This window comes from Peromyscus leucopus, chromosome 13, assembly GCF_004664715.2.
Source record: "Peromyscus leucopus breed LL Stock chromosome 13, UCI_PerLeu_2.1, whole genome shotgun sequence".
In the NCBI taxonomy this organism is placed as follows: domain Eukaryota; kingdom Metazoa; phylum Chordata; class Mammalia; order Rodentia; family Cricetidae; genus Peromyscus; species Peromyscus leucopus.
In genome coordinates, this window is record NC_051074.1 from 63,919,216 (window position 1) to 63,944,338 (window position 25,123).

The 25,123-nt window shown below is 40.7% G+C and overlaps 3 protein-coding genes across 4 annotated transcripts in view; all 3 read right to left on the reverse strand.

The window, feature by feature from the left end:
- Ankar (ankyrin and armadillo repeat containing) overlaps nt 1–6,393 on the reverse strand; it is a 63,844-nt gene extending 57,451 nt beyond the window's left edge. For both annotated transcript variants that reach the window (XR_005092688.1, XM_028886994.2), the window contains exons 1-2: nt 6,316–6,393; nt 4,358–4,993 (exon numbers count right to left, since the gene is read on the reverse strand). Coding sequence is in view for 1 of the 2 variants with exons in the window: in XM_028886994.2 (XP_028742827.1) it covers nt 4,358–4,958 (601 nt within the window). In the remaining variant the exon portion in view is untranslated. The remainder of the gene's footprint in view (nt 1–4,357; nt 4,994–6,315) is intronic.
- A 3,114-nt stretch (nt 6,394–9,507) lies between these two features.
- Nucleotides 9,508–15,848, reverse strand: Asnsd1 (asparagine synthetase domain containing 1). The gene is made up of 6 exons (XM_028887006.2): nt 15,790–15,848; nt 14,447–14,500; nt 13,452–13,527; nt 10,880–12,423; nt 10,429–10,610; nt 9,508–9,872 (listed from the first exon to the last, which is right to left on the reverse strand). Exons 4-6 carry the CDS (start codon nt 12,329–12,331, stop codon nt 9,623–9,625), a joined length of 1,884 nt encoding a protein of 627 aa, XP_028742839.1. The 5' UTR covers nt 12,332–12,423; nt 13,452–13,527; nt 14,447–14,500; nt 15,790–15,848; the 3' UTR covers nt 9,508–9,622.
- Asdurf (ASNSD1 upstream reading frame) lies at nt 12,324–23,188 on the reverse strand. The gene is made up of 6 exons (XM_037210458.1): nt 23,079–23,188; nt 16,283–16,415; nt 15,790–16,038; nt 14,447–14,500; nt 13,452–13,527; nt 12,324–12,423 (listed from the first exon to the last, which is right to left on the reverse strand). The coding sequence occupies exons 1-6, from the start codon at nt 23,186–23,188 to the stop codon at nt 12,344–12,346; spliced, it is 702 nt and encodes a 233-aa protein (XP_037066353.1). The 3' UTR covers nt 12,324–12,343.
- Between the last annotated feature and the right edge of the window lie 1,935 nt (nt 23,189–25,123).

A 25,123-nucleotide genomic window follows, 5' to 3' on the forward strand; every position in this document is an offset into this window, starting at 1 on the left:
AGGAATATAAGGCAGGAGGAGAGAGGAGCTTGGGCTCTTTCAGGCTGAGGATTCTTAGAAGTCTTTCTAGTGGCTCACTGCTCTGTTTCTATGTTCTTTCAGCTTTCACCCTGATATCTGACTCTGGGTTTTTAATTGTTAAGACCAATTAGGATTTATGCTACAAATAAGAACAGGGAGCAAGCAAGTGCTGATATCCTAGTATCTGACAAAGTAGATTTAAACCTAAAACTGACCAGAAGATATAAAAAGGGATATCTCATTCTAATCAAGAGAATAATTTGTAAAGAACACATTACAATCCTAAACATATATGCAATAAACTCTGGTACATCCACTTTCATTAAAAAGTGTACTGCTGGAATTAAAGACACAGATTAACAGAGATTAACTCCAACTCAAAAAAAATAGGAGGGAATTTCAATACCCTACTTTCTCCAACAGACAGGTCATTTGGATAGAAACTAAACAGAGAAACATCAAAACTAAATGACATCATATATCAAATGGTTCATTTTACCTCTGTAGGCATCAGGCACTAAGGTGGTACAATAAATACATGCAGACAAAACACCCATATGCATAAAATAATAAATAATCTAAAAAGCCCTTTAAAGAAATAATTAAACAAAAATTCCTGGAACTAAGAGAAATGAAAACAACATAAGCATATAACTTTAAGCTTCTACATTAAGAAACCAGGTAGAGCAGGGGACCACAAATAAATGACTTAATGATGCAACTCAATAATTTAGAAAACCAAGAACAAATCAAGCCCAAATAGAGTAGATGGCAAGAAATAATAAAAAAAAAATTCAGAGAAGAAATTAACAAAAGCAAAGGAAACAGTGTTAAGCATCAACCAGTCTAAGAGCTCATTCTTTGAAAAGATAATCATGATCAACAGACTGTTAGCACAATTAAAGGAAGAGGAGACCCAGATTAACAGAATCAGAGATGAGCAGAGAAATCTTACTACAGATAACAAAAGAAATCCAGAACAATGTAAGGAAATACTTTATAAACCTCTACTCTATTAAGTTACAAAACTAGAAGAAATAGATGGATTCTAGATTCACCCAAACCACTAAGGTTAAACCAAGAAGAGTTCAACAACTGAAACATCACTTTATTACAAACAAGCAGACTGAAATGGTAATAAAAAGCTTTCACATTAAAGAAAAAAAGTCCATGCAGGCCTAGTTTGACTCATAGCAGCATTCTACTAGACTTTTAATGATCAATAACCAATACTTCTTAAATTCTTCCAAAAATAGAAACAGAAGGAGCACTCCCACACTCCTTCTATGAAGCCAGTATTACTCTAGTGCCTAAATCAGGTAAGGAAAAACATCCCTAATGAACATAAATTCAAAAATCCTCAATAAAACACTTGTTAACTGAATCAAGCAAATACCAAAAAGATCACCCACCACTAATCAGGTTGATTTTATCCTAGGGATGCAGAGACAATTCAACACATGTAAGTAAGTAAATGTAATAAGTCATATAAATGGACTTAAAGAAAAAAATCACACTTGATAAAGAAAGAGGCTTTGAAAATCACCATCTTACCAAAAAGCAATCTAGAGAGTCAGTGTAAACCCATTCAAAATCCCCATGACATTCTTTACTGAAATAGGAAAAAACCCTAAAATTCACATGGAATCACAAAAGATCCCAGATAGTTAAAGCAATCCTGAGGAAATAGAACAATGTTGGAGGTATTACCATTACAAATTTCAAGTTAAAACTATAGCAAAAAAAAAAAAAAAAAACGAAAAAAAATATGTTCTTTGCACAAAAATAGACATGTAGATCAATGGAAAAAAGTAGGGGGCCCAAACGGAGCTACAACCATCTGATATTTGAGGAAGATGCTCAACATCTACATTGTTGAAAGACAGTATCTTCAACACGTGCTGCTGGGAAAACTGAATGTACACATGTAGAAGAATGGAATTGGATCCATATCTATTACCTTGCACAAAAAGCAACCCCAAATGGGTCAAAGACCTGTATGTGAGATATGAAACGCTCCAACTGCTAGAAGAAAATGTAGATAATACCCTACATGATATAGGTGTAGGAAAAAAATCTTCATAAATAGCACTTTGTTCACTCAGGAATTAAAGCCATCAATTGACAACTGGGAACTCAAAACTAAAAAGCGTCTGTACAGTAAAGAAAACAATCAACCCAATGAAAAGGAATCCCACAGAGTGCGAGACAATCTGTCAGCTATAGCCTGTTGGAAGATCAATATCCAGAATATACAAAGAACTTGGAAATCAAGAAAACAAATTACCCAACTGAAAATGGTCTATGGATCTGAACAGAAAGTTATCAAAAATAAAAATGGCTAAGAAATATTTTTTAAAGTGTTCACTATCCCTAACAATTACAAATATGCAAATTGAAACTTCTCTGAGATTTCATCTTACCCCAGTCACAATGAATGAATGAATGGCTAAGTTCAAGGAAACAATTGACCCCAAATGCTGGCAAGGATCCAGGGAAAGGAACCCTTCTCATTCACTGTTATTGGGATTGAAAACTGGGGCAGCCATCATAGAAGTAAATATGGAGAATTCTTAAATACTAAAAGTACATCTACCATAGGACCCAGCTATGACCACTACTTGGTATATGCCCACAGGACTCAATATCCTACTCTAGAGATACTTTCTCAATCATGTCCATTGCTGCTTTAGTCACAATAGCTAGGAAGTGGTAACAACCTAAATGTTCTTCAACTGGCGAATGGATAGTAACAAATGTGGTACATAGGTACTCAATAACATTCTGTTCAGTTACAAAGAAAAATGAAATTTACAGATAAATAAATGGAACTGGAAACTACTGTGTGTGGGTAACCTGGACACAGAAGGACGCTATAGATTCTCTCCTATTTGTGGATCCTGGCTCTGGATCTTTAGATCTGAGTATATAACCTGAAGTGTTGGAAGAAGCCAGGAAAGTGGAAAAGCACTATGGGAGAACAGTGGGGGAGGAGTTCTGGAGAGGGGAGCGGGAGGTGTTTGAGTTAGGGTTTCTATTGCTGCTGTGAAACACCATCACCAAAAGGCAAGCTGAGCAGGAAAGGGTTTATTCCGCTCACACTTCCACATTGCTGTTCACTAGTGAAGGAAAGAAGTCAGGACAGGAACTCAAGCAGGGCAGGATCCTGGAGGCAGGAGCTGATGCAGAGGCCATGGAGGGGTGCTGCTTACTGGCTTGCTTCACATGGTTTGCTCAGCCTGCTTTCTTATAGAAACCAGGACCACTAGGCCAGGGATGGCACCACCATGGGATGGGACCTCCCCCACTGATCACTAATTGAGAAAGTACCTTACAGCCGGATCTCATGGAGGCATTTTGTCAACTAAGGCTCCTTCCTCTCTGATGACTCTAGTTAATGACTAGTCAAGTTGACACACAAAATTAGCCTGTACAGTAGGACAGGTGTAATGGGGGAAATGGGGAGGAGGAGGAAGACTCTTATGTGGGGAAAGGGATGGAGAGATAAATGACTCTAGGAATGTTTTAAAAAGCCATAGGGCAACATATTTTATAAGCTTACTTAAATATATATAATATAGATTAGATAGATATAGATATATGTATGTATACATGTGCGTGTATGCATGTATCCATCCTTTTTAGTTGAGTTCTATACCACATGGGATGATAATAATTCCCCTAAGAAACATGCATGATCACAATAGGACTTACATACATATGCAGTATGTATAGGGCCTGTATAGGTTCAAGCCAGATGGGGTCCCAGATCTGAGAGGGGGAAGTGATGTGGGCTCCATTCTCTAACTCAGATGCTACCTGTAATTGACACCTGCTTGCAAAGAATAAATGAGTTTTCTCCAATGGAGTCTCACTGAGTATACTTACCACAGTTCAGGGTAGGCCCCATGCCTAGCAATAGATGACCAACATAAACGAACTCAATGATGTTTTTGTAGGCTCTTTGTCTTATTTTGCTGTTTGGGAACTTCTTGTCTTAATAGTCTTTTGCATGCATGTTGTGGTTTCTGATTTTGTACGTGTGTGTGTGTGTGTGTGTGTGTGTGTGTGTAGGGAGGGAGGGAGAGAGAGAGAGAGAGAGAGAGAGAGAGAGAGAGAGAGAGAGAGAGAGAGAGAGAGGTTCTTTTTTCATTTGTTTTCCTTTTTGTTTTTTTAAAGTGATAAAGAAAGGAGGTGGAGTTGGGAACAATCTGGTAGGAGTTGGAGGCGGGGAAGTATGATCAGAAAAATATTGTATTAAAAAAGTTTATTTTCAATAAAAAAGAGAAAAAATGGCTTATGATAAAAATAATTAAGCAGTGCTAAATTCTCTTACCTGCTGAACTAAACTCAGAAAATATATCTTTGGTTGTTTGAGGCTTTCCATCTGGATCAATGTCCATGATAGTGCGCCACAATTCAGAGAATCTGGTTCGCTTCTCCTTGGGCATGTATATTCCATGCCACAGTGCTTTTAGCATATAGTCAATATAGATCAAAATTTGTCCAATTCTGGTATCATAATAAGCTGGAGGTAGTTGACAAGAAGAACTCTGATCATAATTTGCTTCTAAACTGATCGAAGGGATTTGATTTAAGCAATAAATTCCAACAGCCAACTCCCTTAAGATCTGATGGACTTCCCTATAGTCCAAGTGGGCGGTGGAGTCCACAGGCGTCAACAGGATGGCGGTGGAGAAGCCTACATTGTTTATTTGACTCATGAGTCCACATGGGATGTCTACTTGAGAGCGAACGTCCTCCTTGGCGGACAGCCAGCTGACGAGGGCCGTTGTTAGTAACTCTTGCACTTCGCTGCGGTCGTATTTCTCAAAGAAAGCAGACGCATTTCTTTGCACTGCTAAATTTTCCAGGTAGGTTTCCTCATCTTGAACTTGATCAATTCTAACTATTCCTTTTTTGGATAGTCTTAACATTTCTAATTAAATCCAGTATGTCCTTCTTGAAGTTCCTGCAATGAGGGAAAAGAAGCAATAATATTTGTCAGGGCAACATAGGTGGATTTTTCTAGAATATATATGTACCCTTCATTTTTCTAAAGTTAATATTTTCATGGTCAGTCTGTATCCTTTTTAACTTCCAATTAATTGCATCACAAGAAACTTAAATTTGAATTAAAATACTTAAGGTTGTAAAATCTTTAACATTAATCGTGTTAAATTATTTGTAAAGCTCTGCTTCTAAGAGCCAAAAGTTACTGAGAAATTCTTGGTGCTACACAACACTCTCCAACAACCGACCACACAGATTGTGCTCTCTTAAGAGTATATATAACATCTTAATTTGTGTAAGTACATTCTACAGCACTTATACAACAATGAAATAGCTTGACACACTTCCCATCTGTCTGAGTTAAGTTTCTATCGCTGTGATAAACACCATGACCAAAGGAACTTGTGGAGGAAAGGGTTAATTTGGTTTCCAGGTCATGGCCCATCATCAGTGGGGAGCCCAGGCAAGAACGGAAGCAGAGACCATAGAGGAACAACTGCTTACTGACTTGCTCCTCCAAGCTTTCTCACTTTGCTATTTTACAGCTTTCATGACCACTCACAGGGGGCTGGGCCCTTCCACATGATCACCATTAAAAAAAAAAAAAGTCTCTGCTGGGCATTGGGAGGTAGAGGCAGGTGGATCTCTGTGAGCTCGAGGCCAGACTGGTCTACAGATCAAGTTCAAGGGCAGCCATAGCTATGCAAGAGAAGAGAAACCGGCTCAAAAAACAAAGAAGAAAATGTCCCATAGACTTGTCTACAGAGCAATATGATGGAACATTTGCTTGGTTGAGGCTTCTTTTTCCTAAATGACCTTAACTTCTGTCACTTGGCAAAAAACTAACCAGAACTTCATTAAAGGGCATGTGGCTGTATTTCAGAAGAACGTTAAGTTCGTGTATGAGAAGCCACTGCTATGTACTTTATTTTTCATTGTATAGACTTTTAACTACCTCACTCCCCTTAAACACTCTCCTCCTGCATACACTGTTCGCCCTTCTTCTCCACCCTGAGAAGCTCCTCAGACCTGCGTGCCCTCCCACTTTGTGGTGTTTCAGCCTAGGTCCCCACACGTCTGCCGAGCTGTTCCTCCTGCCTGCTCTTTAGTTTCCGAGCGGCCGAACACCTGCTTTCACAATAGTAACTATTACTTTTTTCTGAGCATCTACTATGTGGGACATGTAAAACAGTACTTTTACTTAATGTTATCAGCCTCCAATACACAGTGATTTTCAAAATTTAGCCTACATCAAAAATCACCTGGACCTTCTTAAAATACCTGTTTCTGGATCACACAGACTTGGGGCAGAGAATTTGCATTTTGAAGTCAATGCTGATTCTGCGTACAGAATCCGGCTCTGTAGCGCATTTTTTTCTACTACGTCATAGGTGCCGACACGTAAACAAAGGATTACATGGGGGCTCACAGTTTTCAGGAACAGAACCCCGCTCCAAGTCTTGTGATCATAATCAGTTAGCATCTGTCAAGGACATGGGAGGAGATAAGGAAAAGGGAGAGGCCTACTTGGAAAAAATTTTCTTGTTTAGGAGAGTCGCTTCCAGGATGGTCGCTAAGATACTCCCTGGAGCCGTTGCTTGGGATGGCTTCTCGATGGTTCTGAATCGCCCCACCATAACCCCCAGAGCGTGAGCGGGTCGGGGAAGCTGGGAGGGCCTTCCCTGTTCTGAGGGCCAAAGTTGGTGAGAACTGGGAGGGCCCTGAGCTGCGTAAAGCTGTCCTAGGGCTTTGCCATGTGCAGGCTGTGTCTCAGGCAGATGAGCGTGGGCTGGCATGATCTCTGTACATCCTGCCCCAAGGCCACAACCTCATGGTTGATCCCATGAGGACAAATTCTCTAACCTCTCTCTAGATCTCAGCCTAGCGTCTGTCACTGCTACTGCGCATCTGCTAATTGCAAAGAAAACAACAGAAACCCTGGAGCGGTACAAGCCAACATGACAGGCTCTATTGGTCCTGGTCTGGAATCCTATTGTGCAACACATGTTTACTGAACATCAGTTATGAGCCAGGCACCATGCCAAAGACTGGAGACCACAGATACAGGGAAAAGAGCAAACCCCCAAGGGGCTTAGAAACACAAAAGTGCTTGCCAATGTGGTGTAAGATGTTGACAGCACCCAAAAGAACGTTCATCCAGATGCCTGTGGAGTGACTTTTAAAATGAAGTCTGGGAAATGAAAAAGTTATCTGTGCAAATAGTTGCTGAAGTTCCTCTTCTGGGACAGGGATGCTGCTGTTGAAAGTTGAAGAAAACAAACCATAGCATTGAAATCAAGGGATGTGGGCACAAAATGAGTATATAAAACTGGGTGAAGGACAGTGTGGGGTTTTGAGTTTATCCCAAATAATCGGGCTAAGGTGTTAACGATGCAGGTCAGAAGGCTAGGGTGATGGTAGTGGTGATGAGGGTGCTGTGCTGTGGAATTTCAGGTGGGTTATTGGTAACAGATTACAGGGTTGCCATGTGTTGAAAAATGTGTCAGGGTGACCCTTCACTTCCTATCAGGGGTTACAGGGTGTCAAAACGAGATTCTAAGTCCAGCTGTGGACATAACATACCTTAAAGTGCCAGAGAAACAAAGAAATGTCAGATAGGTATCAGAAGATTAAACAAGGGCAGCTGGGGTGAGACATATAAATTCATTGAAGCTAAAAGTAACTAAAGCCCGAGTGGTTGAATCACCAAGACACAGCATACTGCTGACATCCAGCACAAAAACCTATGAAATTTAACATCTGAAGGTCAGCTGGAGAGGGCAACTAGAGCTACAAAATGGGACTCTGTCTCAAAAACAGAAAGGAGGGAAGGGGGGAGGGAGGAGGAGGGGAGGGGAGTGAGACACAGAAGGGAGTTGGAGTGGGGAGGAGGGAGGGAGAACAGTTAAGAAGGTTAGGGTCAGCAGAATACAATGAAGAGATAGCCATGAAGATCAGAGGAAAGCCACAACTGGCCAGAAGCCAAAGGATCTACATCATGAATTAAGTGACGGTACGGCCAACTTTGTCAGTTGTAGCAGCCAGGTCAGGGGAAGCTTAACTCCTCTCAATCTTACACTGAGCAATGAGGCTCTTAGTGGTGAGGCAGAACTCTTTTACATGAAACTGCATTTACCAGGGAATAAATTCAGGGCACAGGGAAGTCTTTGTCAAGCTAGTCTATAAGTCTTCTAATAATTCTGTACTAATAGAAAGATCAGAAAGGTAGATTCCAAACAGTAAAGAGTGTAGGGTGATACTGAGATGTGGTGGGATCACAATGGACAGTTAATGAGGTAGGCAAGAGCTGGTCACAGACTGCTATCAGTTTGATACACAATATTATGAGTGACATGGAAAACAGACTTTTGATTAGTAGAGGACCGTTTCTGTTTGCAGTGGCAAGAAAGCAATGGAGTAACTACAGGTGAGGTGGGAGTCATGATGCAAACACGCACCAGGATACGACTCCAAGGAAACCAACTCTATGACACCTTTACTCTTGGACATCCACTCAACAGAAATCAGAAATAAATTTGACGACTTCTGTGCTGGGCAGGGGCAGGTGTTGGGCTAATTAACTGATCTGTGAAAGCTAAGATGGGACCAGACCATCTGAAGGATCAGAGAATATGTTAAATAGTTCTTAGAGAAATTCCTCAAGTAGGAAAATGAGCTGCGACATGTGTATTAAGTCTCACTTAGGAACATGAATCTCAATTATTAGTTTCTCAAAATTTTAGTTCTCGAATCTGTCAAACCTAAGCCGAGGTTCCTGAAGACAACAGCAAATTGAGTTATTTGTGGCTATGGCTCTCATGAAGACTGGGGGAACAACTGTGTTTTACACACTGATACCAGGTTTGTTTTTTTCCTTTCCCTATACATCTCTGAACATCACCTGAGTATTCTACAAAGTAACTGAATTCTGACACTATCTTCCAGGAGTTGGCATCAGATCAGGCCCCAGGTTTAAGAGCTCAGTCTTACAAGATTGGCACTTCAAATGCCCAGGGCAAGTTAGGCCTCTGCTCCTTCTCTCCAGCCATTTATGAACTGGATTCTCACAACCGGCCCCACCCTTCAGTGTTAATAGTGAGCTTATAGAACTCAGGAGTTCACACTCAGAATAGAACATGGAAACGGTCAGATGGAAAAACGATGCACAGGGCAAGGTGCTGGGGTGGAGGCAGCCTCCCATGCCCTCTGTAATCTCATCCTAAAAGCCCTGTCATGCATTTGAAAACCGGAACTCATCACATCTTTATAAAGAGCTTGACTGGAGCTTCATCTCCAGCCTGCTTCACTCCACTTCTCAGGTGAAACTTCCATAAGGCCAGTTGTAAGCCTGTACATATTTGGGCTTTCTAGTAACAACCTCAGGGCTGAGGCCATCTAGGGAACCCTGCCTAACTTACCTCACGAACCTGATCAAGAGGACCCTTGATGGGAAAAGTAAAAATTCACACAATGAACTGTGAAACCACCACATCCCACAATGGTAAGGCAGCAGCTGTTTATTTTTAGTGACTGTCATACAGTGTTATTACATGGTAGAATCATTATGTCATTCTTCTTGAGAGGTTTTCTAAGGTAGGATTTGGAGCCTTCCACATTTATCAGATGCCTTCTCATTAATTTTCTCGAGTTTTGCAATTCTAGATCCAAACTGCATGGCCCGCTTCGGCAGAAGGGCAGAGGCTGTGAGACCAAGTTCAACAGCTGCAAGGCGTAGAATGAGCTTCTCACCAACCCCACGGGGCAAAGTCAGGTCTACCTTTTCCCAAATCGGCAGGGAATTTAGGAAAGACACAACATTCTCATCCAGGAAAGGAAACCTAAAATTCATTAAAAAAAAATTGATAGTGACTACTATTAAAAAAATAGTCTATTAGTGATTATTCACACAATTTAATGGCTAAAATTTAATCACATTAAAAAGGTATTTCAAAATGTGGCAATCATATGCATTACAAAAATATTCTAAAAATGTAAATAAATTAGTTGTCTATAATATCAAGAAATAATTTCAAGTTGTTTCAGAGTAATTTTGAGGATGTTCCCAGTACACAGCATGTGGTGAATAATTTAATTTATGTCTGATTTGAGCATGGCTACAGAAACTGAACTTTAGGGGCATGAAGTCAGTATAAAAGGTTCCAAAATTCTGGACTTGTAACACTGTATCAAAACTGTAGTATATAATCCCAACAAGAATTACTCAGTCACCTTAGACCACGAGTGGCCCTTCAGCTTCGCTCTCGACTGTGGTCATAACGTACAGCTGAGACAGTGTGTCAGTGCTCCTGTTTTGCATGGGACCAATCTCTAAAGACAAGGAATGTAAAGCCTCCTTTTGTATTTCTACTAAAAAGCATTCAAATAGTGAGTTACCTAGCTTCCTTTCCATGGTCACCAATAACTCTGTCATCACGACCAAGGTTTCTGGAAGAAATGCGACCCAGTTCCATTGCTATTTCCTCATTCAATCCTTCTAGACCAAGAGATTGAAAGCGGACACGATGACGGGAGTAACCTGCCAGCTGCTCATCCGCACCGATTCCTGTGAGAATCACCTACAGAGACGTGACAAAAAGGATAAAGAAAGTGAGTTCCATTTTTCTTAGAAAGCCTAAAAAGTTATAGTCTTAACATTTTAGGAAGAAAATCCACAAGTCAGAAAATAGTAAAAAAAAAAAAAAAGTTCAATTTTAAAGACATAATATACACTGTATTATAAAGTATAACTAAAATAAGAGTAGATTCTTACAACCTTAAATGCTGAAAGGTTCAAGGTCAACACTAGGTCTCAGAAATTCCTCTGAGCAAAAATCCCGGTGCATACCTTTGCACAGCTCTTGTAAGCTCTCACAGCATCCTGAGTCACTAACCAACCGATCCCTCTAGAAGCAAACCAGACAGCACAGCCAATGCTATCATCCAGAACTGTGTCCAAGGGATGAACTAAGTGACATATTCGAGCTCTTCTTAGTTTTTGTAGTTCTTCAAGAGGAACATTAATTTCAACAAAATTCCAAGTTCGACAAGGGTTGACAGACTGTAGTTCCTTTAGTCCTGCTTTTCCTGTGACTCGGTCTGGCACCTCGGCATCATCAGGACCCTCAGCCACTGCAGCACCCTGAGAGGACTCTTCAGAAAAGATCTCATGATGGTTTTGCTGTTTTCTTCCTACAGTAGGAACACTTGACCCAGTCTTTTGTTTAGTCACAAAAGCCACATTCAGAAGATCAATTGGCTCATCTAAAGGAATATGACGATCAGCAAGGGCTGCGATCACCATGGAATCAATGCCTCCAGAAAAGAGGATTGCAATGTTCGCTTTGTTATTACAAGTTTTCAAAACTTCCTCTGATGCCAGGTTTTCCTCCCTAGCTAAACATAAGACGCGTCTCTTGACTGCAACATTCAGGACATCAATAAATTGATGGACTACTTTTTTTGTGTGTTCATCTCTAAGAAATATCTCAAGTGTCTCTCTTGTATGTGGAACACTGGAACTGTTTCTACAATGAGTTTGTAATGAAGCTTGAGGCAGCATCTTATTCAAGGGAGCAACAGGTTTTGAAAGATATAGTTTGTCTTCATTTGCTACCACTGACACAAACGATGGCAATTCTGCCGGAGTTTGAGCCGGGTTATTAACACATTCTTCAATAACATTCTCCTTAGAAACGTATTTCCAAGGATATAATTTTAAAGTCACACATCTCGAAACAGCAGCAGAATTGAGATCAATCTGGAAAATTCCAGATGCTGGAACTTCTTGCCACTGGTCTGTAAGTCCAGATATCTGGGCACCAACTGAAGAGAGGCAGAAAGTCTTACCCAGATTACTAAAATGCCAAAGCAAGCTACGACGGCCAAAAAAGTCCCTACCAAACCATAAGTAATGGCTAGAGGCTTGATAATATATAAAAGACCAAGGACCTTGGACTTTAGAGAAGAGTGACAAAATATCAGAGTCATTCTTACAGGCAGAAAGGCTACTGAACATAACTTGAGTGTCATTGTCTTCTGCTTCAACTTGTACTCCGTTAAAAACTTCTCCATTCCATAAGAACACATTGCCGCTTTCATCTTCCACAGGCTGGGCAGTCAAAACACCTCTCAAATGAAGAACATGACCAGAAAATAAACACTGATAGTTAACAGTCGATTTTAGCAACTGCTTGCTACTATTGGGGCCCCGTCGTCTAAGATTGTACAGCAAATCCTCTTTTAACTCTTTACTGAAGTGCTCAACAGAGAAGCCTACAGAACAGCAAATGCCACACATGGTTCTGTGAAGTCAGGGCGACTGGGTCTTGACTTCGGTTGTCTCTGAGTTTTCTAATGCTTGGTATTCTCTTATTAGTTCATCTAATGTATCTGTAGGAGGGAGGGAGGAAAAACATTGAAGTAAAAGTTCAGAGATGTTCACCTATTAACTCATGGACAAAACAGGCTACTTCTCAAGATTATATGAGTAGATGTACTGTACAATTGCCAGTAATAATTCAAATGTTTTAGTGACAAGCAATGCTGATATTTGGTAATAGTTTCTTTCCACTGAGTGCTTATTTGGGTCTAAGCATTTGGCTAAGCAATTACATTACCACTTTTAAGTCCAATAAGACCTTACAGGCTCAAAGTATTCCTCCCAAAAATGAAAAAACTATATGATTTTTCGTACTTTGGTCAAGCTCTTAAAAATAGATGCCTACCTTCCTTAGTAACTACAGCAAATACATCTTGCAGTTATATTTTTTATTTCATACATCTGTGATATATTTTGATCACACCCACCTCCTACTCCACCCTCCCTATCTCCAATCCACCAGGAGTCCCATCCCTAAGGAAACTGACTCTCCTCCCTCACAGTCATCAACTGCCAACCACAGCTCTTTGGTACTTCAGCTCTCACCGGTCCTCAGAAGTTTCTTTCAGCAGTTGATGACAGTTAAGACCGAGACCCACTACTGGTGCATGTGCAGACATTACGTGACTCTGGAGTGCTCAGTCCAAAACTAGATATCTATATCACACCTCTTACTCCTAAGGCTTGGGCCATAGTAAAAAGGGGACAGAAACACCTAAGAACAAGAGATCAGGGAGGACTGCTGCAAGACAGTGTCTTCCAGACATGATGGGGTTGTTACGAATATAAACTTTTAGCAGCTGCAGCTGCCTGCCTAAGATCAAGCCAGTCACCAGCCATAGCTGAGCAATCTTTTTAAAACTATAGAGATCTTTGGAAGGCTAAATGGAAACAGATTACTGTAATACACACGCACGCATTCATTCAGATAGGGTTTAATCAAGGCACCATTATGAATCCCCACAAAAAGCCTATAAAAGGTTTTCTACAGCATTCCATACACAATACTGAAAACAAAACCAAAAAGAAAACCACTCACTTTTGCTTTCAGAAAACATTTTTGTTCGATCTGCAATAAAGAATATGTTGCTGTTTGGTTGTTGCTTGTATACTTTCTACAAAAGAAATTTACAATATCAGGACATGATTTGCATAGTGATGCTCAACAGAATCCTATTATCACTTATTCTTGAGCTTCAGGAATATTCAGAACAATAGTTTATCAAATGTAAACAGATACAAAGTCACTCAATACTATGCCACCCAGAAATGGCTGTTTGCACAGCATGTGCATCACACCACAAAGGCTACCATAGCCACAGGGTTATATTTACTCTTATAAATGAGTAATACGGAAATGTTTTCTGATCAATGAAGGTTCTTTATTATCACATCGGTACAACACTATAGTTCTTTGCTGCCCTCAAACTTCAGACATTTGATGTAATGCCAATCCTTCACTATTACAGATGCTGACGATAGCCACTGTGTAAACACCTATATGTTTTTATGGTTGTTTATGCATCAGTTATGCTAGGAAGCCCCAGGTCAAGTCTCATATAACATTTATACATTTTGCCAACTTGATCTCCAAAAGTCTTGTATTAATTTATCTTAGCTTCCAATATTTCACAAATGACAATATCAGAAATGTTGAAAATGTCAGTCATTATATAATCTTTAAAATGCTTGAAAGATCTCAAAATCATTTCTTCACTTGAGATGTATTTTTTCACAGTAAAACTACACATGAAACAGCAGCTGACTTATGAAAACACCATAAAAAAGTCATTAAATAGGTTAAGTATTTGGAATACTAAAGTTTTCTGTGGAAAAGGAAGTAATTCATTCTTTGTTAAAATGTAATAGGGAAAGAAGTTTTCCAGCACTGAGATGTAGTGACATGTGCAGAAAAACAAACTAGGACACTCAGTTTTACAATTCGTATGACAGATTTTTGTAATTTTAGCATAAATAATCTAATTCCTAATTTTAATATACTGTATACTAGTCCAGATTCCTACAGTAACTTACCCGATTCTTCTTCAGGTTAGAAAGTTCATCCACAAGAATTTTTTGTTCTTTAATCTATTAAAACAAAGAAAAACCTAAAATAGAAGTTTTCCAGGTATGTTTAGTGAGGACATTCTAAGTAACGGGACTGGGGGCTGTCACACAGCTCTTGTCACGTTGGACACTGTACAGATGCAACGGCACCCAGCTGGGGTCTGTGGGAAAACAGCTGGCTGGGGAAGGAAAAGCCGACTTAAGACTTGCCAGATGCCAGTTACCACATGGCTTATACCTTTAACCAAAGTGAGACACTGTCTACCAAAATTAACAGCAGCCCTTTAATTAGTTTTATAAAGTCTTGCTGCAGACTAAAAAAAAAGAGAAGGAAAACGAATGTGGGTTTCTATCCTTCCCCAACAACCAGTGTTTCTCATGATGTATGCACTAGATGACAGCCAGACACTCAGATAAGACACATGGTACTGACTGACCCACCTGGGGAGATAAAACATCACAGATTTACATTAGTCTACTTTGCATGGTAAAGACTGCATACTGCTGGATCATTAAGCTAGGCTTGTTTGTGATCATCAGGTGAATGCCTAACTAGGCAATAACTCCTTTTAAGTAATCACACACCACCACACGCAGTATTAAGCAGATTATTTTGAAAACGCACACCCACCCTATTGAGAGTGCACCCCTATGTCTCCACACTGGCAGAGGTGAGAGTTGTAGTAATGACCTGCAAAGCCACAGGAATTCATCTTCCTTGAGACTCAAGTCTGCTTGTACCGTGTTTTAGGAATGACAGGTATACATCTCGTTTCAGTTGTCATCAAAGAAAACTGTGATACAGTGGGAAGAAGGCCACTAACTGAAGACGTCATTTGGGACAGAAAAAAAAAATGTAGAATTTAGGACGTCTAATACCTTAAAAGACTATACCCACACCCCTCCACTACACGTTTAAAGATTTTTGTCTGTAATTGGAAGATTAATGGTACAGTTCAGCATGGTGGTGCATCCCTGAAATGTCGACTCTTAGGCAAGAGAATAAGGTCATCCTCCCCTCAAACAACGGTGTGTTGGAGCCTGGCCTGAGCGACATGGAAACCCTAAACCTACCCCGAAGGAAGTAAGGAAGGAAGGGAGAGAAGCAGGCAAAGGTTCCTTTGCTAGGGTCCTCCTTAGAGACGACCGGATGAATGCTTTTGGGATCACTCAAAAGTTGACACCCTGCGTCGGCACGGGTGGTGAGGGCGGCTGGAAGCACGGGGGCCCGTTTCTAAACTTTCGGGGGAGAAACGGCAGAGTCGCGGGCCCCAGCCCCAGGGAAGGCGCTCCCCCGCGTCCGACCGCACCTTGCTGCTGAGGGCCTCGGTGTTTGCAGCCGTCGAAGTGTGGGCGGGCGCGGGCGCAGTGCGGTCGGGGGCCGGCACGGGTGCAGCGCGGTCCGGGGCGGGCACGGGTGCAGCGCGGTCGTCGGCGCGCACCCCACGGCCGGGCATCTCCACGCTGCGCCGCACGACGGGGACCGGGGCCGAGATGGGAACGGCGGCCGGAAAGACCGGACGAGGACCGCGAAGGCTCCCCCTCCCCGAACCCCGCCCCTTCCGGCACCCCGACCAATGGAGTCCGCACACTCACGCCTGCGCAGTCGAGGGCGCGCGCGGGGAGGGGCGTGGGCAGAGGAGCGCGCATGCTCAGGATGGTTTGAAGCTGAAGCGGCAGCTGCGGGAGTGTGTGGATCTTCTGTGTCGTTGCCTAGCGGGTCCGATGTCAATAATAACAATAGCAGTAGTAATAGTAATAACAGTAACAACAACAATAATACAACCATCATCTTCATCTCACTCTCACATCCAAATAGACTATCGAGGTAGAAATACCAGACAAGGTAGGAAGCTGAAGCGCGGGTTTCAGACACACAGTGCCGGCGACCGGGCTGTAGAGACTTGGCAAGGTTTCTGACACTCTGTGGTCAGGGCTGCCAGATGAAATACAGCGTCACAGGAATGTAAGATGAATCTTGTGTCATTTGCTCCATGCAAGATCTCAGTCAAGTCTGGACACAGGCAAGAGAGATTAATGAGTGTTTTTCCGCTGACTGGGGTGTGTACAGAGCAGCACCGGAAGGGGCCTAGCTGCAGGTAAGAGGGCCGCAGAGACTGACCTGTGGTTTTGTTAAGACACGGATAGTTGGGTAACTAGAAACCTTCAAGGTTGCGATCTCCTGCTCTGTAAGTCATTAATCAGTAGTGTGCCCGACTCTGTGATCTTGGCATTTCTTTATTTATGCACTTCTTGAGTGCTTAACAGGTTTAACATCTCTGATTCTTTAGTGAGTTGACTAAAACTTTTGACATACGTTTGAAACGCACAGGTGAACAATGCAGACAGCTCAAATGGCTAAGGGTTTTACACCGTGAGTTAAGCTACGCATGCCTCTTACTGATGCTTTGAGTAAGTCGCAAGTGGTTATAGAACTAAATGTACTTTAAAATGTTTTCCTTCTCATTGAATTTTTCCTTAATTTTTCCTTATTATTAAGAGATTTTCTATTCATTTTACATACCAACCACAGATTCCCCTCACCTCCCTCCTCCTGCTCCCCCCATTCTACCTCCTCCAAGACAAGGTTTCCCTCCCCTGGGGAGTCAGCAGAGCCTGGTACATTCAGTTGAGGCAGGTCCAAGCCCCTCCTCCCTGCACCAAGGCTTCGAAAAGTGTCCCTCATTGAATTTTTTTTAAAAAAATTATTTTTGTTTCTGATTTGCACATTCCTGCTAAGCTATATCACACTGGAAACAATGATGATTGGGAATTTAATTTTATAGTCTAACCGTTTATTTAGTAATAGCTGCAGGATGGGACATACATGGTCCTTTTTAGAAAAGATTGGTAGGTAATCCAGTTTGTCAGCCTCTTTGTGCCCATTGAATGAGAGAGCTCCTAGCTCTCTGGGCTGGTCAGTTACGTGTGTTTCTATGTTTACCGTCAACCTGAGACTGAAGTTGTTAGAATACACATTACATCTCACTATGTAAATGTCAAATAATTTCCTTCTTTGGAACATATTAATAATCATTATTCCTTAATTTTATTAATTAAATTCATCCTTATATATTTTCTGTACATGTACACTGATCACGGTCACCCCCACTCCCCTACCAGCCTGTCTGTCCACTCTGCTCCCCACAGGTCTCTCTCAGTCAAAGGGGTATTTTGAAGATCAAAAAGTTAATATCTGTATGTGCTCATTGTTAGTCTCAGGCACATGCTGAGGTCTACATAAGTGTGCTAAACAGCAAATCAGAAACTATCCCAATGGGTTTTTATAAAACAAAGAATCTGGGCTGTGGATTGCCTGGTTTATTTCATATTAAATATACATCTTCTTTTTCAGTTATTTTCAACAAGGCTAGAGTGTCCATAGCTAATGCTTTAAAAACACATGGAGGCACTTTTGGTTGCTGGGTGGCTTTTAATTAATTCTGGTGGGGTAAGGTAAAGTGGGAGCCCCTTGTAAGGTGACAGACTGAATCAGGCTGCTTTTAAGGAGCAGAACTAGCAGTCCAAAGGCAATCTCAGTGAAGAGATAGTGCTGGGCATTGTGTAGGATAAGAGGGGGCAGACAAGGGGTTAACAAGGTGAAATCAAAGGACAGGAAATACCACAGGCTTACAGATTTTGTCAGAAGGCAACAGAACTCAAGATACCGAATGTTGTTTACCAGAGGAACTCTAGGATCTGTGAAGTAGACTACTGAGTTCTTATCAGAGGCATTGGGAACCCTCACTCTCAGGGTCCGGACAGGGGCTCATGTCCTGTCCTTGTTTCCACTCTGCTCTCCTGCCAGGGCAATTTGACGATTTCATTGTTGGTGATTCTACCTCACAATCTAGTGGTTAGCGTCACTTGTGAATGTTACCCGTGTAAGATAGGTAAGCTGCCTGTGTCTGATCTACTCAGCATGTCTGACAGCTACACAAAGATCAATGGAAATTAGTGTCTTTTAGACTACCGCTGTACACTGCCACTGCCTACTTAGCTATCAAAGGTAAAGGCCATGCTTCCCATGTTGAGGTCTGCAAGACTGAAACAGACTCGGTCATCTCTGCAAGTTGGCTCACACCACATGGCTGTCAGTAAAAATGGCTGTGCAATGTTTACTACCAGAGGAGTTGCAAATACCAGGTAGGCATTTTGATGCCTTTAGAACATGTAAATGTGTCGTCCTGAGTGAATTAACAAAGAGAGAGTCTATCTAAATGATACATGATGGTAGCTATTTCCAATTCAAGTGGTGTTTTTCTTTATAGATAATCCTCATTCTTTATAACTAAGGAGGTTTTGGCCCAGTTCTGATGGTTTACAGTAATTAAGTTTTATCAAATCATTAATCAAAATATATTTACAACCAAATGCAATACTGCCTTGGGAGCATTAATTGTGTGTGTGTGTGTGTGTGTGTGTGTGTGTGTGTGTGTGTGTGTGTGTGTGTGTGTGAAGCAATTCAGCTTACCTGTGTTTGCCTGTACGTTCTGATTGGTTTTAAAAAAAAAATATTGCTATGCAGTAGCTGTTAGCTTGACCTAGAAAAACAAAACAAAACAGCTCATGGCTATGTACTTGAGTTCCAAGTGATTTTATAGCAGAAGCTTGATGTTGCTAAGCTAAGATTAAATTCTGTACTACCAAAGCTGTACTTAGTGCTAGCTTAATGTTACTCTCGTAGGTGTAGCTGCTACTATGCTTGAGCTTATGTTGCTCAAGCCGCCTGGAAAAATATCCATGGGATGGCTTTTGCAGAAGCAATGTCTACAGGGAGCCATAGAAGAGGGAGGGAAGCTGGACAGCCAGAACATGGGAAAGTTTGTTTGGAAAATCAAATGTGTTATTATGCCACTGGCACTAATACTTAAGCTAGTTGCGATTTAACTTGAAGTCAAGTGAAGAAGCTAACTAGACATAACTAGACAGAATGGCTGTGGTTTACATCAGCAACTGGGTTTTAAACTGAAAGGCATGTGGTCAAGAGTTTAGTTCAATCAGTTAGAGAAACTTTTATCTATACTTAAGTATTTCTATCACAAGAGTCAAAAGACTGTGCCTTTTTAATTTATTGATTTCAGTAATTTTTTGTAACCATCTTTATTTTTTATTTTTTATTTTTTTGATTTTTCGAGACAGGGTTTCTCTGTGTAGCTTTGCGCCTTTCCTGGAACTCACCTGGTAGCCCAGGCTGGCCTCGAACTCACAGAGATCCGCCTGGCTCTGCCTCCCGAGTGCTGGGATTAAAGGCGTGCGCCACCATCGCCCGGCCCTGATTTCAGTAATTTTTATTCATAAGTTTTGTTTTCTTGAAAAATACTTTCTAAGTATAATAGTAAAAATACTGTGTCTCTTAAGAATTAGAAGAAAATTTTTATGTTATAGGAATAACCAGAAAGGAACCTACAGGAAAGGGTGTTCTTGATGGAAATGAAAATGATTCCTATAGACAGTTTATTCCACAGTTGAACACAGTGTTAATACAAACCCTGACAATCCAGCTGAGTACTGTGGCATCCACATGCAGTCACAGCACTCAGAAGGCAGAAGCAGGAAGGTCTTTCCCTGGTCCATGGCTTGTCTGCTTTTTCAGCAAGCAAAGGTTTTCAACTCTGGTGGAGACCACTTCCCACTTATATCCTTTATAAGAAATAAGTTATTTTGGTGTTAAGTCTAATCATTAAAACATGATCACAACACTTTTTCCCTTGCACATCTAGAAGTATAGTACTTTGAGATTTCACATGTAGGCTTGCATTTGAGATGACCTAAAAAATACATTTCACTGAGAGAAAAAGCAAGAAATTCACAAAGGTCAATAAAATTGTAATATGGACATATATTCAATATATTTATAAACAAAACAAAGTGGCATTGCCTTAAAAATGGAGAGATATGTCAATACAAAGCCAGGAAGCTTCCAAAAGACTCGAATCTCTATATGTTCTTTTAGTTATTGGCATAGAAATCGACCCAAGTTAGTTCATTTATAAGACAGATGCAAAGCTCTTAGTAATTCTTACCATAATTTTGTGAATGTCTAGGAAAATTGGTTAGATTGCAGGGGGATGAAAGGTATGGAGAAAGATGAACTACCTTCAAAGAGAAGGAATATACAGCCTTTAAAAAGCAGGAAAAATTTCTAGTCATTCTAAGAATTTTGGTGAAGCTTAAACAGCATGTGAGATAGCAAGGCATGCAGGCTCAGGGGAGGAGCCTGTGCAGGGGAGGAGCCTGTGCAGAAGACAGCCTGTGCAGAAGACAGCCTGTGCAGCCTTGGAATCAGGAAGAAACTTGATTAATCGAGGAATAACAAGGCCAATAAATGAAATTAGCTCAACTACGAAAATTGGAGGGAATTATGGCAGAGAATGGGAAATAGTAGGTAGGTGGAGCCAGAGCCCTGAAGCCTCTGCAGTACTAAGCACTCACTCTACACAGCGCTAAGGTGTTTCTTATTTCACCACAGGGCATACACAAGTCTGCAGATTCATTTCACACACAGTAGAATTTTCCACCAGAACACTTTCCACATCTAAAGGAAAGGTCAGGGTCTAACTCCAGCAGCGTGCCTTGGCTCAAATTAAGTGAAAAGGTCCGATATAATGTTAGAGGTATGGATCAGCCAATCAGTAGAACATGATGGAGTAAATACACATGGAGTTTACACACAACTGGTAGTTTCTATCAACTGTAGAAGAGGCAAAGGCCTGATGACTCTCTCCTCCCAACTTGTAGTGAAATCTAAGAAAATTTACCTAGATTGAAGAAGAAGAAAGAGCATGGGGAGAGGAAATGTACAGCCTCCTCATGCTTTTTTTCTTTTTGTTTTTAAGGGACAGGGGTCTTGCTGTGTAGTTGAGGTTGGCCAGGAACTCACTATATGACCCAGGCTGAACTTTATTTAAATGGAGATCTTCCTGCCCTAGCTTCCCAAGTGCTGGAATTACCAGTATGTGGTACCACACGCAGGGAGATAAGGTACTTTTAAAAGGGGGGAGCAGGAAAACCGATCAGCTTTTGTATGGGTGTGATGTAGGTCAAACACGAGGTTATTGGTACCTGTGTCTGCACTGGGCTTATTTCACTTTACATCACGCCCTGTAGTCCATCCATGTCACAAATGACAACTTCTCCTTCTTTTAATTTGGATGTCTTAATGGTTGAACAGTATTATGTGGGTTGATGTAACATACTTTCTTTATCCATTCATCAGCTAATAAACAACAATGTTTATTTATGTCTATTAATAAGTAATAAAGAAGTATAAATGTCTCTTCAACATACTCCTTTCCATTTGTTTGGATATAGATCCAGTAGTAGCATAGCTGGGATCATATGATAGTTCTGCTTTTAACTTTTTGAGGAAACTCCCTACTATTTGCACAATGTCTGTAGTAAGTTTTAATTACATTTACATTAGTAGTGTGCAAGGGCTCCATTTTCCCAACAGCCTTTCAACACTTATTTTCTTTGCCTTTGATAGTCATTCTTACTGGAGTGAGCCACGGTCTTTCCATGGTTGGATCTTTTGTTGGATTTTTACCCTTCCTGGCCATTTGCATTTCTTCTTTTGAGAAAAATCAACTTAAATGTATTGTCTGTTTTAAAATTGGTTTATCTTTTTTTTTTTTTTTTTTGCCACTGCATTTTCAGAAATCCTTATATGGTCTAGGTGCTAATAACGCTTCATCAGATATAAAGTTTGCAAATATTTCCTCCCACTCTGAGGTAGCCTCTTCTGTCTGAGGGGCATTTCCTTTGCTGTCCAGATGCTTTTGAGTGTGATGTTATCTCATTTATGCATTTTTATCTCCTGTGCTTTAGGGGGGTCTCACAAATCTCCTGTCCATTCTAGTGCCCTGGTATGCTTCCCCGTATTCTTCTGTAGTTTCAGATCTTACATTTAACTCGTTAATTTATTTTAAAAAGTAATGAAAACTGGGGGTCTAGTTTTCTTCTACATGCAAATATCCAGTTTTCCCACTACTACTAATTAAAAATAAAATCCTTTTTTCGTATGTGTTTTTAATATCGTGTATGTGTGTGTGCGCATGTGTGTGCCTGTGTATGTATGTGCCTATGGATGTGTGTGTGTGTGTGTGTGTGTGTGTTTCCATATAACTTTTAAGTTCATATATTTCTGCCTTTGGGAAACAATGCCTTTGATATTTTGATAAGGATTTCATTGGCTCTATAGATTATTTTTATTATGGACATTTTGACAATATTACTTGAACATAGGTGTCTTTCCATTTTGCCTGCCTTCTTTAATTTCTTTCACCAACATTTTATATTTTCTATTGTATAGAACTTTCATTTTTGTTAAATTTATTACTAGATAGTTAATGTTTAATAAAATGCAGCTGTTGTGAATGAGACTGCTTTATTGATTTTCAGGTAAATCATTTTAGTATATGACAGCAGTGCTGATTTTTGTTTGTTGGCTCTGTGCTCTGCAACTTTGCTGGATTCACTTGTGCCGAGAGTTTTTGGTGGGATCTTTGGGGTTTGACACAACATTTTACCATCTGCAAACACTGTCAGTCTGAGTTCCTCCCTTCCGATCTGAATGCCCCCTTTTTCCTCCTCTTACCTAATAGCTCTGGCTAGGACTTCTAGTTCCATGATGAGTAAAAGTGTTGAAAGTGGTATTCTGGTCCTGGACCATATTTCAGAGAAGGCAGCTCTTAACTTTTTTTCCATCGTTACACATACTTTTAGTGTATGTTGAGGCCCATTCATTCTTTCTATAGCCATTTTTCCAGGGGTTATTTTTTTTTTATCATAAAATGACATTTATATTATATTCTAATTATATTATCTTGTTTTTATGCATGCTGTACAAGTGGTTCATCACTGAGCTGCATCTCCAGCTGGGTGTGTTATCAGATGCATTTTCTGCATCTATTGAGACGATCATATATGTAGTTTTTGTCCTTTGATGTGTTGACTTGTATAGAATGTTTATCTGTTTGTGTAGGCTGAATGAGCCTTGCATTCCTAGGGTGGTGAGTCATCTTTCTAACATGCTATTAAATTTGGTTTGATGTATTATATTGTTAGGGAGTTTTGCATCTGTGTTCATTAGTGATCTGGTCTATAACTTTTGTATACTGTTATGTCTTGTTTTGGTATCAGTGTGATTCTGTCCTTGTAGAATGAGTTTGGGAGCATAATTCCTTCTTTTCAGGTTCTTTGGAATAATTTAAGAGTTGGATCACTCTCCTCTTCCAAAGATCTTATTGGAATATGGCGTATTTTCCTGGCATAGGAATGCCTCCCTATAATATAGAACACAGTCATCATTTTAATTAGAAAATGGGTGACCTGAACTCATTCGTCAAGGAGCTGTGGTTGTACTACTGTGATATGTGGAAACCTTCTTTTCTTCAAAGCTCAGGTGTTCCCTTGGAGCCCAGCTTTTTTTTTTTTTAATTTTATTTATTTTATTTTACAATACCATTCAGTTCTACATATCAGCCACGGGTTCCCCTATTCTCCCCCCTCCCATCTCCTCCCCTTACCCCCAGCACACCCCCCATTCCTACCTCCTCCAGGGCAAATCCTCCCCCGAGGACTGTGATCAACCTGGTAGACTCAGTCCAGGCAGGTCCAGTCCCTTCCTCCCAGCCTGAGCCAAGTGTCCCTTCATAAGCTCCAGGTTTCAAACAGCCAACTCATGCAATGAGCACAGGACTTGGTCCCACTGCCTAGTTGCCTCCCAAACTGATCAAGCCATTCAACTGTCTCACCTATTCAGAGGGCCTGATCCAGCAGGGGGCCCCTCAGCCTTTGGTTTATAGTTCATGTGTTTCCATTCATTTGGCTATTTTTTTCAATAATTGAGTAAAACCAAAATTTATTATAAGCCACAGTCGTCCTAGGGACCTCCATGCTATATATATAGGGAGCCCAGCTTTTGAAGGCATGATAACGTGTTCTCCACTGTCTCTATTCCCACCCTTGCAGGAAGAATGTGAACTTTTTTTTCTTTCTACATCAGACAGCTTGCCAAATGGGATTCCAACATATTTTTCAGTTCTTCTAAAATGTCTGGATTATTGCACAAGCATTCCAGTCTCCCAACCATGATGGTGCCCAAGGCCCTGTGTGCCTGGCCTATTCTTAGAGCATACTAGGCAGAGTTGGCTGAGAAGCAAGGCAACTCTCCAGGCAGCCAGCAGTGGACAGTGCCAAGTCATAAGATTGTATTTTCTCAAGATGCCAAAAGACATAGAAGATAGGAAAGAGGGAAAAAAGAAGAAAAACATCAACAAAATCATCTGTCATTTTTTTCCTTCTCTCCCTAATGGACATTAAAACTTTATTTGCAAAGCAGAAACAAAATTGTTTTCTCCAAGGATGAGCCTCCTAACTGGTTATTTGAGTTACTTGATATAAAGTAGTCAGCTGTGAAATCATATACATGTGAGAAACCCTAAACAGACTAATGAGGTTGTATTTATATATTTGTGCATTTATATGTGTATATGTAACAATAATAATGAAAGAAAAAGAGGCAATGAATTTGAGAAGGAGCAAGGTGGTATGGAGGTTAAAGCAGAGGTTCTCAACCTGTGGGTCATGACCCCTTGAAGGGTCCAACAACCATTTCACAGGAGTTGCCTAAGATCATTG

Coding starts and splice junctions, on each gene's coding strand:
- Asnsd1 (XM_028887006.2), bottom strand. CDS start 12,331: ATGTGTGGCATTTGCTGTTCTGTAGGCTTCTCTGTTGAGCACTTCAGT. Junction 10,611..10,879: donor CTTACAAGAGCTGTGCAAAG/GTATGCACCGGG, acceptor ACGTCTCTGTAG/GTGATTCTCACAGGAATCGG. Junction 9,873..10,428: donor GACCATGGAAAGGAAGCTAG/GTAACTCACTAT, acceptor AATGAATTTTAG/GTTTCCTTTCCTGGATGAGA.
- Asdurf (XM_037210458.1), bottom strand. CDS start 23,188: ATGGAAAAAAAGTTAAGAGCTGCCTTCTCTGAAATATGGTCCAGGACC. Junction 16,039..16,282: donor TAGTCTATTTGGATGTGAGA/GTGAGATGAAGA, acceptor GGGTGCCGGAAG/GGGCGGGGTTCGGGGAGGGG. Junction 12,424..13,451: donor AATGTTTTCTGAAAGCAAAA/GTGAGTGGTTTT, acceptor TCCCTCCTACAG/ATACATTAGATGAACTAATA.